This window comes from Mustelus asterias, chromosome 9, assembly GCF_964213995.1.
Source record: "Mustelus asterias chromosome 9, sMusAst1.hap1.1, whole genome shotgun sequence".
Classification (NCBI taxonomy): domain Eukaryota; kingdom Metazoa; phylum Chordata; class Chondrichthyes; order Carcharhiniformes; family Triakidae; genus Mustelus; species Mustelus asterias.
The window spans coordinates 92158070-92173274 of record NC_135809.1 but is presented as its reverse complement, the minus strand read 5'-3'; the positions used below and the strand labels follow the sequence as shown (position 1 = coordinate 92173274).

Genomic DNA, 15205 nt, shown 5'->3' with positions numbered 1-15205 from the left:
AGCCTCCTACCCTTCCGGGGACCGTATCCCTCTATTCCCATCCTATTCATGTATTTGTCAAGATTACCCTTAAAAGTCATTAATGTATCTGCTTCCACCACCTCCCCCGGCAGCGAGTTCCAGGCACCCACCACCCTCTGTGTAAAAAACTTGCCTTGTACATCTCCTGGCAACAGTTGACATACTGTTCCTCCCTTCAGGCTGCAGGATGACCGTGACCTACACAAGCCGCGTGGCTAACGCCCGCCTGTGCGGGTTTTCCAAGCTGTTGTTACAGTGGAAGGGCAGCATATATAAACTACTGTACAAGGAGTTCCTCATCTTTATGCTGCTTTACCTCACTCTCAGCTGCATCTACAGGTAAGAGCAGTCTACAATGGGGCAGGGTTCGGTAACAGAAGATCACATGTTGATGATTCTCAGTACTTTGTGTGGGTTATTTTCCCCATTTTCATCCCTCCTCTCATTTACTTTATTGTTTACTCATTCATCAAGACATTTTCTTTTCTAATCCTCCCTTTTGCTTCAAACAGCGGTGCAGACCACAGAGGAAAAACAAAAAGAAAGACTTGCATTTGTGTGGTACCTCTCTTAGTGGTTCACTTTAGAATTAGTTACCTGTTTTTTTATTCATTTGTGGGACATGGCATCACTGGCTGTCCAGCATTTATTGCCCATCCCCAGTTGCCTGAGGGCAGTTGAGAGTCAACCACATTGCTGTGGCTCTGGAATCACATGTAGGCCAGACCAGGTAAAGGATGGCAGATTTCCTTCCCTAAAGGACATTAGTGAACCAGATGGGCTTTTACAACAATTGACAATGGTTTCATGGTCACCCGTAGATTCTTAATTCCAGATATTTTTTATTGAATTTAAATTCCACCATCTGCCGTGGCAGGGTTCGAACCTAGGTCAACCCAGAACATTAGCTGAGTTTCTGGATTAATAGTCAAGCAATAATGCCACTAGGCCATCGCCTCTCCTATAAGCACATTTACTACATCAATTTAGGACACAAGACCCGAAAACAGCAATGAAGTGAATGACTCGTTTTTTATGCTTTGTTGATGTTGGCAGAGGGAGGACTGTTGGCCAGGTCACCTCTTTGCTCTTCTACAAATACTGTTAAGGATCATTAATGCACTTAGGCATACAGGTCCACTATCCATGTCACATGAAGGACAGTAACTCTGACAAGAATAGTTCCAGAAATGAGGAAATTCAGTTACAAAGGTAGATTGGAGAAGTTGAAACTGTTTCCTTTGGAAAAAAATGACTGAGTGGAGATTTGATAGAGATATATCATCGGGGGTCTGGACAGAGTAATGAGGGAAAATCTGTTCCCCCTCACAAAAGGATCAAGAACAAACACCACAGTTTCAAGATAGTATGGCAAAAGAAGCAATGGCTATGAGGAAAAGAAAATTCATGCCGCAAGTGGTTGGGATCTGGAATGTAACACGAGACAGTGGTGGAGGCAGGTTCAACTGAGGTATTCAGAAAGGAATTAGAGAGTTACATGAAAAGGAAAAATGTGCAGGGTTATGGGGAGAAGGTGAGGGAATGGCACTAAGTGAATTGCTCATTCAGGGAAATGGTGCAGATGTGGAAGTTAAAATGTTCAGATTGAAGTTTCATAGTTTGGAAGTTAAATTGTGCAGAAGTTAAAGTGTTCAAACTAAAGTTTCATGCCTTCTCTGTACAGTCGTGGAAAATGTTTCAGCTTACAGACCTTCAAAAGGGGTCAGTGTTTGCTATTCAGCATGAACAGGCTAATCTTCATCTGCGTAGGCCCCGTAACATTCTACTTTTCGGCCTTCACCAGAGGATGAGCAAGACCAGATTTTTACATAACAAATACCAAAGGCAAGATATGGGGATATGATATGCAAATGAAGGATTAGCAGAAGTCAGTTTTTCATCAAATGAGAAAGAGCGAAAAACCAGGATTTAATTGGCGAATATGTATGCAAATGAAGGATGAGAAAAGTTGCTTGTTTCTGATTTGCTGTAATTGACTACAATTGCCAAGTTGTTTGTTTGTAACTTCAGAAACATTGCAGGACAACTGGTTTCTCCTTATACACAAGTCATTAAAGGCCTCGCATCGGGTAATGCATGGTGTCCAGCGCTGTTTGTATCCAAGTCGACTAAAAGTGCCTAAGGTTGCTAGTATTCAGGATCTCCGACACAGACACGATGGGCCAAATGGTCTTCTTCGGGCTGGAACAATTCTGTAATTCGCTAATTAAAAGATTGGTTAACAAAATCGAGACTCATGGAATAGTAGGACCAGTTTCAGCTTGGGTTAAAAAATTGGTTTAAGGATAGAAAACAGGGAGTCATAGCAAATGATTGTATATCTGGAGGTTAGTAGACAGTGATGTTTCCCAAGGATCAGTGCTAGGACCATTTCATTTTTGGTATTTTGTTTTTGATACATATAAATGATATTCAAATACAGAGTAAGATTCCAAAATGTGCCAATGATACAGATTGTGGAAGTGTGGCAGACAGTGAGGATCATGCCAATTACAACATGCCTTTGATAGGCAAACAGAAGTCGAACAAAAATACAGCTGGAAACTGGCTGCCACGAGATTGGGCGTTTCAATCCTGGAATTTGGAAAGTGAGGGAATTTGGTTCAGTGAGAGACAGGAGGTTCTGTTCTGGTCTTTTACAAAAATAAATGGTCCAAGATAGGGATTTGGAGACAGCAAGACTTGACAGCTGATGGCTGGAGGCATTAATTAGGTGTACAGGCAGACAATTGATGAGTTTTAAGTTTATTTCTCCTCCAAAGTGGGCCAGTAGTTTAAACCTGTACTGGAAAGATATAAGTATTATATTAAATTCATAGTGCAGCTAGTTAACTCTGTGATATAACTACAGAGAATTGTTGAACGACATCCACAGTAAGTGTCTGCTGCTTAGGGGACTTCGGCTCCAAATTGACAAGCTGGAGTCCAAGCTTCAGACATTGCGATGCATCAGGCAGGGGGTAAGTTACCTGGACACTTCGCTCCAGGAGACAGTCACGCTCCTTCGGCTAGGCACTTCAGATTTTGTCCATGGTCATGGACAGGGTGTGCCTCTAAGTGAGGCAGGTGCAGGGATCCAGAAGGTAGCAATGGAGGTGCCTCAGTCCTTGCAATTGTTCAACAGCTTCAAGGCTCTTGAAGTTTGTGTGAATGAGAGGAGGGTCGGCAGGGAGGATGACCAAACTGACCACGGCACCATGGCCATTCAAGTGGGGGGAGCAAAAAGGAATGTAGTTGTAGCAGGGGACAGTGTAATTAGGAGTATAGATACTTTTCTCTGCAGCTGAGAGCATGAGTCCTGAAGGTTGTGTTGTCTGCCTGGTGCAGAGTTAAGGACATCTCCTCAGGGCTGGAGAGGAACTTGTTGTGGTCCATGTGGGTGTCAATGACATACCGAAGACTAAGAAAGAGATTCTTCTGAGGGTGTTTGAGCAATTAGAGGCTAAAGTAAAAAGCAAAACCACAAAAGTACCAATCTCTGGATTAATACCTGAGCCAAGAGCAAAGTAAGATCAGAGAGTTGAATGCATAGGAATTGATGTGGGAGAAATAGGTTTTGATTCATGGTACCAGTTTTGGGGAAAGAGGAAGCTGTATTGTTGGGATGGCCTTCACCTGAACCATGCTGAAACCAGTGTATTGATGAATCATATAATTCGGGCTGTGGAGAGGGCTTTAAACTAAATAATGGGAGGGGGAGAGGGTTAATGTGACGGGAGATTTGGCAAGTTAAAGAAGAATGACAAGGCAATAGTGCAGGGTTGCTTGTACGCCATGATAACCAGAGTGTGACAGCAAGCAACAGAGCATACAAACATAATAGTGCAATAGCAAATAAGGTCAGAGTAGGGAGAATGGTAAATAGACCAAATTAAAGGCTCTTTAGCTGATCACACACAGCACTCATATCAAGATGGATGAATTGATGGCACAAATAGAGATAAATGAGTATGATGTGATAGTCATTGCTGAGACATGGTTACAAAGTGACCACATTGGGACAGAAATATTCAAGGGTATTTGGCATTTCAGAAGGACAGGAAGAAAGGAAAGGAGGTTAATAATGGATTAGATTATGGGAGCCATGGACAGAGTGAATAGTCAGAAGCTTTTTCCCAGGGTGGAAGAGTCAATTACTAGAGGGCACAGGTTTAAGGTGCGAGGGGCATTGTTTAAAGGAGATGTACAAGGCAGATTTTTTACACAGAGGGTGGTGGGTGCCTGGAACTCGTTGCTGGGGGAAGTAGTGGAAGCGGATACAGTAGTGACTTTTAAGGGCCATCTTGACAAATAATTGAATAGGATGGGAATAGAGGGATATGGTCCCCGGAAGGGTAGGGGGTTTTAGTTAAGTCAGGCAGCATGGTTGGTGCAGGCTTGGAGGGCTGAAGGACCTGTTCCTGTGCTGTAATTTTCTTTGTTCTTTGTTCTTTGTTTGAGATCAGTGCAGTTGTGAGAAATGATCTTAGTTCAGCAGATGAAAATGTAGAATCAGTTTGTGTGGAGATAGGAAATAGCAAATGAAAGAAGTCACTGGTGGGAGTGATTTATATATCCCCTGACAGTAGCTACATTGCAGGACACAGTATAAATCATTAAATAATGGGGGGGTTGCAAGAAAGTGACCACAACAATCATGCAAGATTTTAATCTTCATATAAACTGGACAAATCAAACTGGACCAAAAGTAGCCTGAAGGATGAGTTCATAGAGTATATTTGAGACAGTTTCTTAGAATAATATGTTCTGGAACCAGCTGAGGAACAGGTTATTTTAGACCTGGTAAAGTATAATCAAACAGAATTAATAAATAATCTCATTTTAAATGATCCTCTAGATAAGAGTGATCATAACATGATGGAATTTCACATTCAGTTTAAGGGTGAGAAAGTTGGATCTTAAGCTAGTGTCCTAAACTTAAATAAAGGCAATTTAAAAAGTATGAATACAGAGTTGCCCAAAGTGAATTGGGAAGATTGGTTAAAAGGTAAGATGGTAAGAAAGCAGTGGTAGACATTTAAGGAGATATTTCATAACTCTCAACGAAGATAAATTTTATTTAGAAAAAAAGATTCTATCAGAAGGATGACTATCTGTGGCTAACTGAGGATGGTATCAAATTGAAAAAAAGAAATGTTCAGTGCTGCAAAGATTAGCAGTGGGTAGCACAGTGGTTAGCACCACTGCCTCACGGCATGGGGACCCAGGTTCGATTCCTGGCTTGGGTCACTGTCTGTGCAGAGTCTGCACGTTCTCCCCGTGTCTGCGTGGGTTTCCTCTGGGTGCTCCGGTTTCCTTCCACAGTCCAAAAGACATGCTGGTTAGGTGCATTGGCCATGCTAAATTCTCCCTCAATGTACCCGAGCAGGCACCAGAGTGTGGCGACTAGGGAATTTTTACTAAGTTCATTGCAGTGTTAATGTGAACCTACTTGTGACACTAATAAATAAAATAGTGGTGAGAAGACTGGGAACATCTTAGAAACTTTCAAAGTATTTTGTGTCTGTCGTCGCAGTAAGATGATGTGGAGATGCCGGCGTTGGACTGGGGTGAACACAGTAAGAAGTCTCACAACACCAGGTTAAAGTCCAACAGGTTTATTTGGTAGCAAATACCATGCTACCAAATAAACCTGTTGGACTTTAACCTGGTGTTGTGAGACTTCTTATCGCAGTAAGACACAAGGAATAGTAGACAGAGATTTAAGGTTTAGGGCAATATGTACAGGAAGGTAGTGGAGGGAGGTGGTTTGTGGTGAGGACGAACTTATTTGCACAGTGAGTGGTAATGGCCAGAGAGGGTGGTTGACGCAGAGACAATGAATGATTTCAAGGGGAAACTGGATGGGCATTTGAAGGGCTACAAGGCTACAGCAGGAGGATGGCACTGTCTGGGCTGCTCAACACAGAACCAGCACTGACTTGATGGGCCAGGTGAATTCCTTACATGCCATAATAACTTCATATCTCTATGGGACATTCATCTACTTGCAACAGTGTGGAAACCACGACTCATTCCAACACCTAGTCTTCAAGTGCAGAAACATTTGCAGTACAAGGATGTTACAGAATTGAGAAGGTGCAACCATCAGGAAAGATTACGCAGCTAAGAATGTGGAAAAGAAAAAAAATCTAAAATGAGACTTGATAAAGTGCTTTAAAATCTTGAAGGAGTTCAAGTGGGTGAATGTGAAGAAACTCTTTCTACTTCTGCGCATATCAAAAGCAAATGGGTTTAAATATAAGATAGCCACCTACAGATCAAATAATGTCGGTGGAATTATTTTACACAGAGCATTGTGAGAATGTGGAATTTGCTGCTGTGTGGAAAAGTGCAAACAATTAACACTGATACATTTCAGAAGAGCTCAGTTCAATCAAGAGGAAAGGGGCAATGGAGGAATATGGAGAAAAGAATGGGAATTGGTAATTACAAGGAGACGCAACTCATGGAATGTAAACTCCAAAACAGTCAGGGCAAATGGTAGATCTTTCTGCTGTACATTCCAGGCAACCTTTGAAAACTAAACTAAATGCCAACTAGGTAGTACTAATTGATTTTTCTTCTCTCTTCAACTCTACCTGCTCTGAACAAAGTGCCTCAGCCTATTACATAGGTTTCTCTATTGAAATGATGCACCTAGCAAAATTCCTCCCCATCAAGTTGTGACTTCTGCTGAACAGTTATGATGCTTTGATTTTATTCCTCGGAAATCTGTAGGTTTATGCTGGAAGAGAGCCAAAAACGCTTCTTTGAGAAAATGGCCATCAACTGTAACAATTATGCTGACCTGATCCCAATGTCATTTGTGCTTGGTAAGAATTCTATTGGATTTCAGTCGATTCTCTTGATCTTCTATCTACTTAAGATTGTAATTTTATGGTAGAGTTTACTTTAAGATCCTTTTTCCTCATTAAATCCTCCTCAGTGCAACATGTTTGAAGAGTGAGGAACCTAAATGCAATATGGTTATACCATTATATGGGCCTGAAGCAGGCATAACAATAACCTATTTGGCAATGTAAAGACAGTGGCTAGAATTTTACCGCCTTGCCCTCTCCCGGAATCGGGGCGGGCGAGACTCGCAGAACAACATTTTCCGTTGGCCTCGGTCAGATTCTTACGAGCCTCGGGCGGGTGAGGCAATAAAACTCCAGCAAGTAGGTCTGCACAGAAATTGGTTTGGGCCTGTTTTAAGTGGCCCAAGGATATTTGAAGTTAGCACATGCCTCTTTTTAATATTAAAATTAGTTTCCTGCAACCACCTCACACACAGATGAGTTAATTCATTCCTAACCAATGGTTGCTCAAAAGAAATCTCTAAATCTACTAGAGTGTAGTTTATTGTGGAGTCTGAAGGATTTGGAGTGCTCCACCCAGCTCCACAAAACATCCGTAGATGCTTCTTTTCAGATTTTAGGGTTACAGAGTATAAAATCCTTCTAATTAAAATTTCTATGTTCTGAATTATTAATTTCTAACACTAGAGTCCTCAGTTTTATCTGACCTAACAAGGTATGAATAATTCACATTTATGAATCAAGTAGAATTCACTAAGCAAGATTTTACATATACTTTAAAAAAAAGCAAAGACAACATGGAAGTTCCTCCTTCCTCAAATCCATAGGATTCATCCAGTGCTGCCAGCACAGGTGATTCCTTCTTTTCTTCGGTCTCTGTAGCAATGTTGAACTCAGAAGAGTCATACCACAGAAAGCACCACAGTGTCAATAAAGACTCCAGTTTTCCAACTTCTATCCCCACTTCTCATTATTCTAGAATCCCTTATTTGAAAATTGTCCAAATTCACCTTTTCCGTTGGCTTAGGGTCATCTGGTGTGATCACACCTCCTTAACTAGTCATGTAGACTGAAGACAAATGTCCATCCCTATTCCCCTGGGCCCCCAAAGTTTATATTCCATTGTGAGCAAATGACACATTTCCTTTAGATACAGAGCAGTTACAGACAATGTCACATCCTCTTCAACGTGATTTAACCCAAGTCCCACAATTACTAAAGCTATTAAGAACAAATGTTGATAATACTTCCGAAAACAATGACAAAACAGAATGAAAATGTTCCTTCTAATACAAATGTTCTACCCTACCGATAGGATTAATTAATTAAATCGATGCTTGGGTATTGTTTAAAAGTAATGTCATCCTAAGTAAGCTACCTTTCAGCCATTTCTTCTGAGCTGAAAAAATGTTTAATTATCCACAAGACAACATACAACTGCTAAAGCCAGACCCTCAGGCAAATGGTGGCAAGGTGGCACAGTGGTTAACACTGCTACCTCGCAGCGCTAGAGACCCGGGTTTAATTCCAGCCTTGGGTCACTGTCTGTGTGGAGTTTGCACATTCTCCCTATGTCTGGATGGGTTTCCTCCCACACTCCAAAGATGTGTAGGTTAATTGGCTATCAAAATTGCCCCTTAGTATCAGGGGGAGTAGCAGGGTTATGGGGATAGGGCCCGGGTGGAATTGTTGTCAGTGCAGTCTCGATGTAATTTTAAATTGTATGTATTGAAAATTTGAAAAGCCCAAGTGGCCATCTGCCTCCCAGCTTGTGTGAGAATAAATAAATAATTATGCACAATGCAGGCTAATTCTATAATAAAATTGCTTTGTGTACTTACCTTTCCAAATGGTCATTTACAATAGTGCAGATTTAAGCGCCAGTAAAAACAAAAGTAAGCCCTGCTGCCATTATCAGCATGTAAGTGGCTTTCTGAGGGATTTTGTATGCACAATCTATCTGGATGCAAGAGGGCAAAAAGACCTGCATATGTTCCTCGTGTGATCTGTATATGTTCCTCATTAATGCCAGTCCCAACTCTGACCATCTATTGGAAAGCATGCCACCCAGATCAGCCCCAAGCCCTATCTAATTCATTCCTCCCAAGTTTCAACACAACCATTAAGTCTTTTCACTGGCATACTCTCATGAACCTACTTGTTACCTATCTCCCTCCATTTGACAATGTAACTAATAAATCGTCTCTTTCCTGCTTGGAGCCTTCACCTCTAATGCTCAATGAGACAACATTTACATCAGAAGGCAGCCAGTGTAGCACTGGGCCCCACCCTCTTGCTCACTAGTGATGATCTCTCCCTCTCTCCCTAGGTTTCTATGTTAGTCTGGTTGTGTCTCGCTGGTGGAGCCAGTATCAGAGCATGCCATGGCTGGATCGCCTTATGTGCACCGTTTCCTGCCATGTCCAAGGCACTGACGAGTATGGCAGGATGCTACGTAGAACACTGATGCGCTATGCAAACCTCGCCTCCATCCTCACCTTCCGCTCAGTCAGCACCGCCGTCTACAAACGCTTTCCCACCATGAGGCATATGATGGAGGCAGGTGAGTGAAAGGACAGCAGACAGTAGAAGGACTCACTCACTGAGTGAGTGAGTGAGTGAGTGAGTGAGTGAGTGAGTGAGTGAGTGAGTGAGTGAGTGAGTGAGTGAGTGAGTGAGTGAGTGAGTGAGTGAGTGAGTGAGTGAGTGAGTGAGTGAGTGAGTGAGTGAGGATCTGGCAGATGGAGTATAACGTTGACAAATGCGAGGTTATTCACTTTGGAGGAAATAATAGCAAATTGGATTATTATCTAAATGGAAAAAAATTACAACATGCTAATGTGCAGAGGGGGTCTTTGTGCATGAGGCGCAAATAACCCAGTCTGCAGGTGCAACAAGTGATCAAGAAGGCATATGGGATGTTGGCCTATATCGCAAGGGGGATAGAATATAAAAGCAGAGATGTCTTGCTGCATCTGTACAGGGCATTGGTGAGGCCGCAGCTGGAATACTGTGTGCAGTATTGGTCCCCTTATTTGCGGAAGGATATATTGGCCTTGGAGGGAGTGCAGAGAAGGTTCACCAGGTTGATACCAGAGATGAGGGGTGTTGATTATGAGGAGAGACTGAGCAGATTGGGTTTGTACTTGTTGGAATTTAGAAGGCTGAGGGGGGATCTTATAGAGACATATAAGATAATGAAGGGGCTGGATAGGGTAGAGGTGGAGAGATTCTTTCCACTTAGAAAGGAAGCTAGAACTAGAGGGCACAGCCTCAAAATAAAGGGGGGTCAGTTTAGGACAGAGTTGAGGAGGAACTTCTTCTCTCAGAGGGTGGTGAATCTCTGGAATTCTCTGCCCACTGAAGTGGCGGGGGCTACCTCGTTGAATATGTTTAAATCACGGATAGATGGATTCCTGATCGGTAAGGGAATTAGGGGTTATAGGGATCAGGCGGGTAAGTGGAACTGATCCACTTCAGATCAGCCATGATCTTATTGAATGGCGGGGCAGGCTCGAGGGGCTAGATGGCCGACTCCTGCTCCTATTTCTTATGTTCTTATGTTCTTTTCTTATGACCCAGGGTTACAGCCCCACCCCAGACACCATCCATGTTTGGGGAATGGGAAAATAAATGAGTGATGGGTAATGGATAGAGAGGGAAAATGAAATAGGAGTAAGAGACATTATAGATGGGAATCAATCCTTGGTGTCTTCTCAGAGGCTGATAACAGGAGGCAATGGCAGCAGCAAGTTAGACACCTGCTTCCTCAGCTGCAGAAATGTCAGCTCAGATGGATAAAGGAAATGGATAAAAGTATCAAAAAAAACCCCACTAAATACTGTCATAAAAAGATTGGAGAAATGTCCATCCGGATTAGTGTTGAGCCATACAGACCACAAGCTATCATGTTCAGACCCTGCTTCATTCTCAGCTACTGATCTGAGTTGGAGCAGCATTTGCAGACAGAGTTGGCCTCAGTACCCCTCAACAACAGAGGAAAGAAATTAACTGGGATTTCCGCTGCTGGTTATTATTCAGTGACCCATGTTGAAAGTGTTTCTGTGAGTGTTGAACAGGATCGTGTTTTGATTGCCATCTCCCTGTTTTGTTTTGATGAAGTGCATCAACTCAGTTCACAAATTAATCGTGAGCACTTGATTGAGGATCTAGAAGGCAGCCAGCCTTCAGCGTTTAGTTATGAAAGGAGGAATATAATTGGGTAGAACTGTTTGCCAGGGTTTCTGCTTTTGTGCTTGCCAGCATTTAATTTCCACCCATAAAAGATGAGAAAATATGGGTTGTCAGCTGAAAATCCCAGCTGTTATGTACAACAGCTAAAAAGGAACAGATCAGAGTGACTTCCTCTCCTTCCCCTCATCTGTCACCTTTGTTTCCAGGTTTCATGACTCCAGATGAACACAAGAAGTTTGAAAGCCTGAATTCTCCTCATAACAAATTCTGGGTTCCGTGCGTGTGGTTCGTCAATCTAGCAGTAAAAGCGAGAAAGGAAGACCGAATCAGTGACTATGTGTCTTTGGCGCACATTTTCAGAGTGAGTGTTTGCACCCAGTCGGAGAGCATTGGCATCTGTGCCTTTCCTTCAAAATCAGCCTCAACCAGTCACCCCTCCCCTGTAGTCATTATCATGGTTTAACATGCATCCTGTCATTACGGAAGCAAGGTGTATCTCTGAACCCGAGTAAAAAAGTAAAGTTTTTTTAAAATCACATTACTACAGAAAATGGTATGCTGGTGCTAGGAGAATTCATATCAGTTAATGGAAATGGCAGAGAGAGATTGCCACTGTAGTTTGCGCATGCAACTCATTGCAATTGTGAATAATGGTTTAAGGACCTCAGGAGAACAAGGAAACTGAGCACAAAAAGACAGCAACTTGCTCCCAGGGACTAAAGAAAATAAAAGTAGAAGAAGTGAATATCAACAGCAACAAGATCAGTCGCCTTCGCCTTCCCTGAGTGAAAAGGTGTCCCCAAAAGGATATTTTTATGACTCTGCTGTTTATGAGCTTCAGAGAAGTGGGTGAGTCTGAGGGAACAATAAATAAACAGAAGTGAACCTTTAGTATGCAAATGAGAAAAGAATTATAGTGCAGTGGCCTGACACACGGCCTCAGATAAATGCCAGTCAAAGGGGTGAATGTTATCTTTACCTACTGGCTGCAAGGCTCCTAAATAAAATCAGTTTCAGCATCTCACCCAGTCAGTTCCTAATGAGTGGGGGCCCATGGCATATCAATGACTCCAAAATAGCCAGTTCACTCAATGAGGCTTGAGGATGAGCTCAAGAGTGAGTTGGGGATCATGGGATGGATACTACCCTGAACAGACTTCAGCCAGCTGGTCAGGCCTCACTACTGCCACACAGGCCGTACACTGCAACAAGAGACTGAGCCCACAGCACAGTCCACCAACTCCAGCACCAGCAGCCCAGGCTGTTCATTCTGGCCCCACAAAAAACTACTTATTGCGCCCACTCTGAACCAAAAATGGCAATCAGGGTCCTACATACATTGTTGGACCTCAATTAACATTTTATCATCCTTTTTGTTAGGAGCTTTCAGTCTGTTCTCGACTGGGCTGTACAGAAATTTCTAAAATGTAAATCACATGCCAAAAATCTGGTTTGTAAAGCAGAAGCCCACTTTCACCCAACTCCGTCTTATGCTTACGTATGATTCAACCTATGATCCTGACTCTTATCCTTCTGGTCTGTGCTGTGGTAAAACAAGAAGTGACCATTATATCATCACCTTGTCCTTGGAGTTGCTCAGATCATTAAGTCTGAATAAGACACAGGAAGAAATTTCCAACCACTGCATGGCACACAGTAAACACTGGTCACTGCACTATATATCTATCCACGTATCTATCTATCCATGTTTCTTATCTTTAGGCACCTTTAAAATCAGTTTCTTCCAGCTTTCAGGAATAATTCATTGCTGAATCAGTTTCAAAGAGGAAACAATTCTTCAAATTCTCGATTGCTTTTATTACTAAGGTCAAGTCCAGAGGCACGGTGGCAGTGGTTAGCACTGCTGCCTCACAACGAGTTCAATAACCGGCTTGGGTCACTATCTGTGTGGAGTTTGCACATTCTTCCTGTATCTGTGTGGGTTTCCTCCGGGTGCTCTGGTTTCCTCCCACAGTCCAAAGATGTGCGAGTTAAGTGGATTGGCTAAGTTCCCCTTAGGGCAATGTGTTAGGGGAACTAGCTAGGCTAAATGCATGGGGTTATGGGGATAGGGCCTGGGTGGGATTGTGGTCAGTGTGGACTTGATGGACCGAATGGTCTCCTTCTGCACTGTAGACTCTAAAATCCTATGACCATAGCAAAGTTTTTAACAATATGGATATGCGAAAAACAGTGATCAGGGTTCATAGCACACATTCAAAATTACATTCAGAAAAATATGTTTGCACATCATGATGGCAGAAATCTGCTCCTTTAAACATTAGATTTTTTTGCCACCATTTTCTGGCGCACACTTCATGTACACATACTAAGAATTTATTTTCCTGCTCAAATAGTGTGACAGCACTTTGTGATTGTGTGTTTATGCTGCTTTTGGCACTATCATAGGATCATTAGAATGGTACAACACAGAAGGGTACCATTTGGCCCATCATGCCTCTGCCAGCTCTTTGAAAGATTCAATTCAATTCATCTCACTCCCTCACCATTCCCACGGACCTGCAAATCTTTCAACTTCGAGTATTTTTCCAATACCATTTTGAAAGTTACTATTGAATCTGTTCCCACCATGCAATGTATTTCAGGTCAGAACAGCTTGCTGCTTATATTTCCCTCATTTTGCTTCTGGGTATTTTGTCAACTGCTTTAAATCTGTATCTTCTGGTTATTGATACCTTAGAAGAGTTTCCCTTTATTTACCCTGACTTTAAATACTTTTATCAAATCTCCCCAAAATGTTCTGCGCTCCAAGAAGAATGTCAAGGATAGAATTTATGTTTTCTTACTGCCCGTGATCAATATTTTTTTGTATGTAAAAGGCGTGTGTTTTCTTGTTGGAGCGATGTTCCAATTTAATTATGCCAGCAGGAAAAAGTTATTTATTACTACATGCTTGCCCCAGATGTTTGAAACATGATGTCTTCACTCACTTGATTCATACACACAAATAATAGATGGCGATGAGAGTAGAACAATACAATTATAATTTATGACTGTCTCCATCTCTTTCATGATAGGCCTGCAGTTTCTTAGATGAGTTGACGCTTTAGTTGAAATTAAGGTCTTGTAAAGCAGAGGATTCTCCTGGAAGCTTCAAGGTTTCTTGAATTCAAATTTCCAGAAGTTTAGATTTGGGTGGACTCAAAGTTGGGACAGGTTGAGGTGAGGAGGCAGAATGCTTCTACCACTTTCAATATATTGCTGTTTATTACCTTGGCTGCTTAGATGATGCACGGCAGGCTCAATGGCTTTCTGATGGAACTCTGTCTGCAGAACAGCTCCTTTGCTGCTATTTTAAAATCAGACAACAAAGTGGCTTCCTCACCATGTAATTTATGCAAGTTCAAAGTCCTTTTTCGAAAAAGGGATGGTGTTTTGATTACACATCAAATGTTGTCATTTGACACTTTGAAATTCACACAGTCCAGTTTGGATGAGGAACCATCATAATGCAATGGAAGGTTGAAGGGATCCATTCACATTTGTCTCACAGTTTCAAAGTTTATTTCTTTTCATGGTGAAACAGAAAGATGGGCCAACTAAAATGCCACAGTTTTTTTAATGATGGTTCATCCTTAAACAAAAGGATGTGTGAATTCGCCAGAGGGCTGTCCATATTTAATTAGCTATTTTCTTTAGACCAAGGACTGAAGGAGCTCAAAATGCCAAAAAGTCATCTGATATTCAGCGGCTATTTTAATAGTATGTTTGCGTTCAAAATTTTAAAGTATTGACTGAAAGGTCCTAATAATAAAACATGACATGTTTCCACATGAGAAGAAGAATGGAACCTGTGATAACATGTTTATTCACCTAGTCTCCATAAACGTAAATTTTCCAGTCCCACCCGCCACAGGAATTGTCATGGGTGGGATAGAAGTTTTGGTGGACCATTTGAAGGCCTGTTGCCTCAGGTAGGAATTTCCAGTCTCGGGGCAAGTGCAACTGGAAAATCAGACATTACTGCACAGTAATCTGGTATTTCTACAGTTTCTCTGTCACATTTTCTTTCCTTAAAATCCCCCATTATGTGTTATCTGGTGAATGGTCATTAATATCCAAGGATTTGGGATGGTAACTCGAGCAGAAATATCTCTGTGGAAGATCAGAAGGATCTTGGGGTCCGAGTTCATAGGACGCTCAAAGCA

At 42.1% G+C, this 15205-nt stretch overlaps 1 protein-coding gene across 3 annotated transcripts in view; it reads left to right on the top strand.

Annotated features, from left to right (window-relative positions):
- The window catches only part of LOC144498831 (bestrophin-4-like), a 52533-nt gene that overhangs the window by 20477 nt on the left and 16851 nt on the right, over positions 1-15205 (top strand). For all 3 annotated transcript variants that reach the window (XM_078220564.1, XM_078220566.1, XM_078220565.1), the window contains 4 exons: positions 201-360; positions 6763-6857; positions 9172-9405; positions 11243-11397. In XM_078220564.1, the coding sequence (XP_078076690.1) occupies positions 209-360; positions 6763-6857; positions 9172-9405; positions 11243-11397 (636 nt within the window). In that variant the 5' untranslated portion in view covers positions 201-208. The remainder of the gene's footprint in view (positions 1-200; positions 361-6762; positions 6858-9171; positions 9406-11242; positions 11398-15205) is intronic.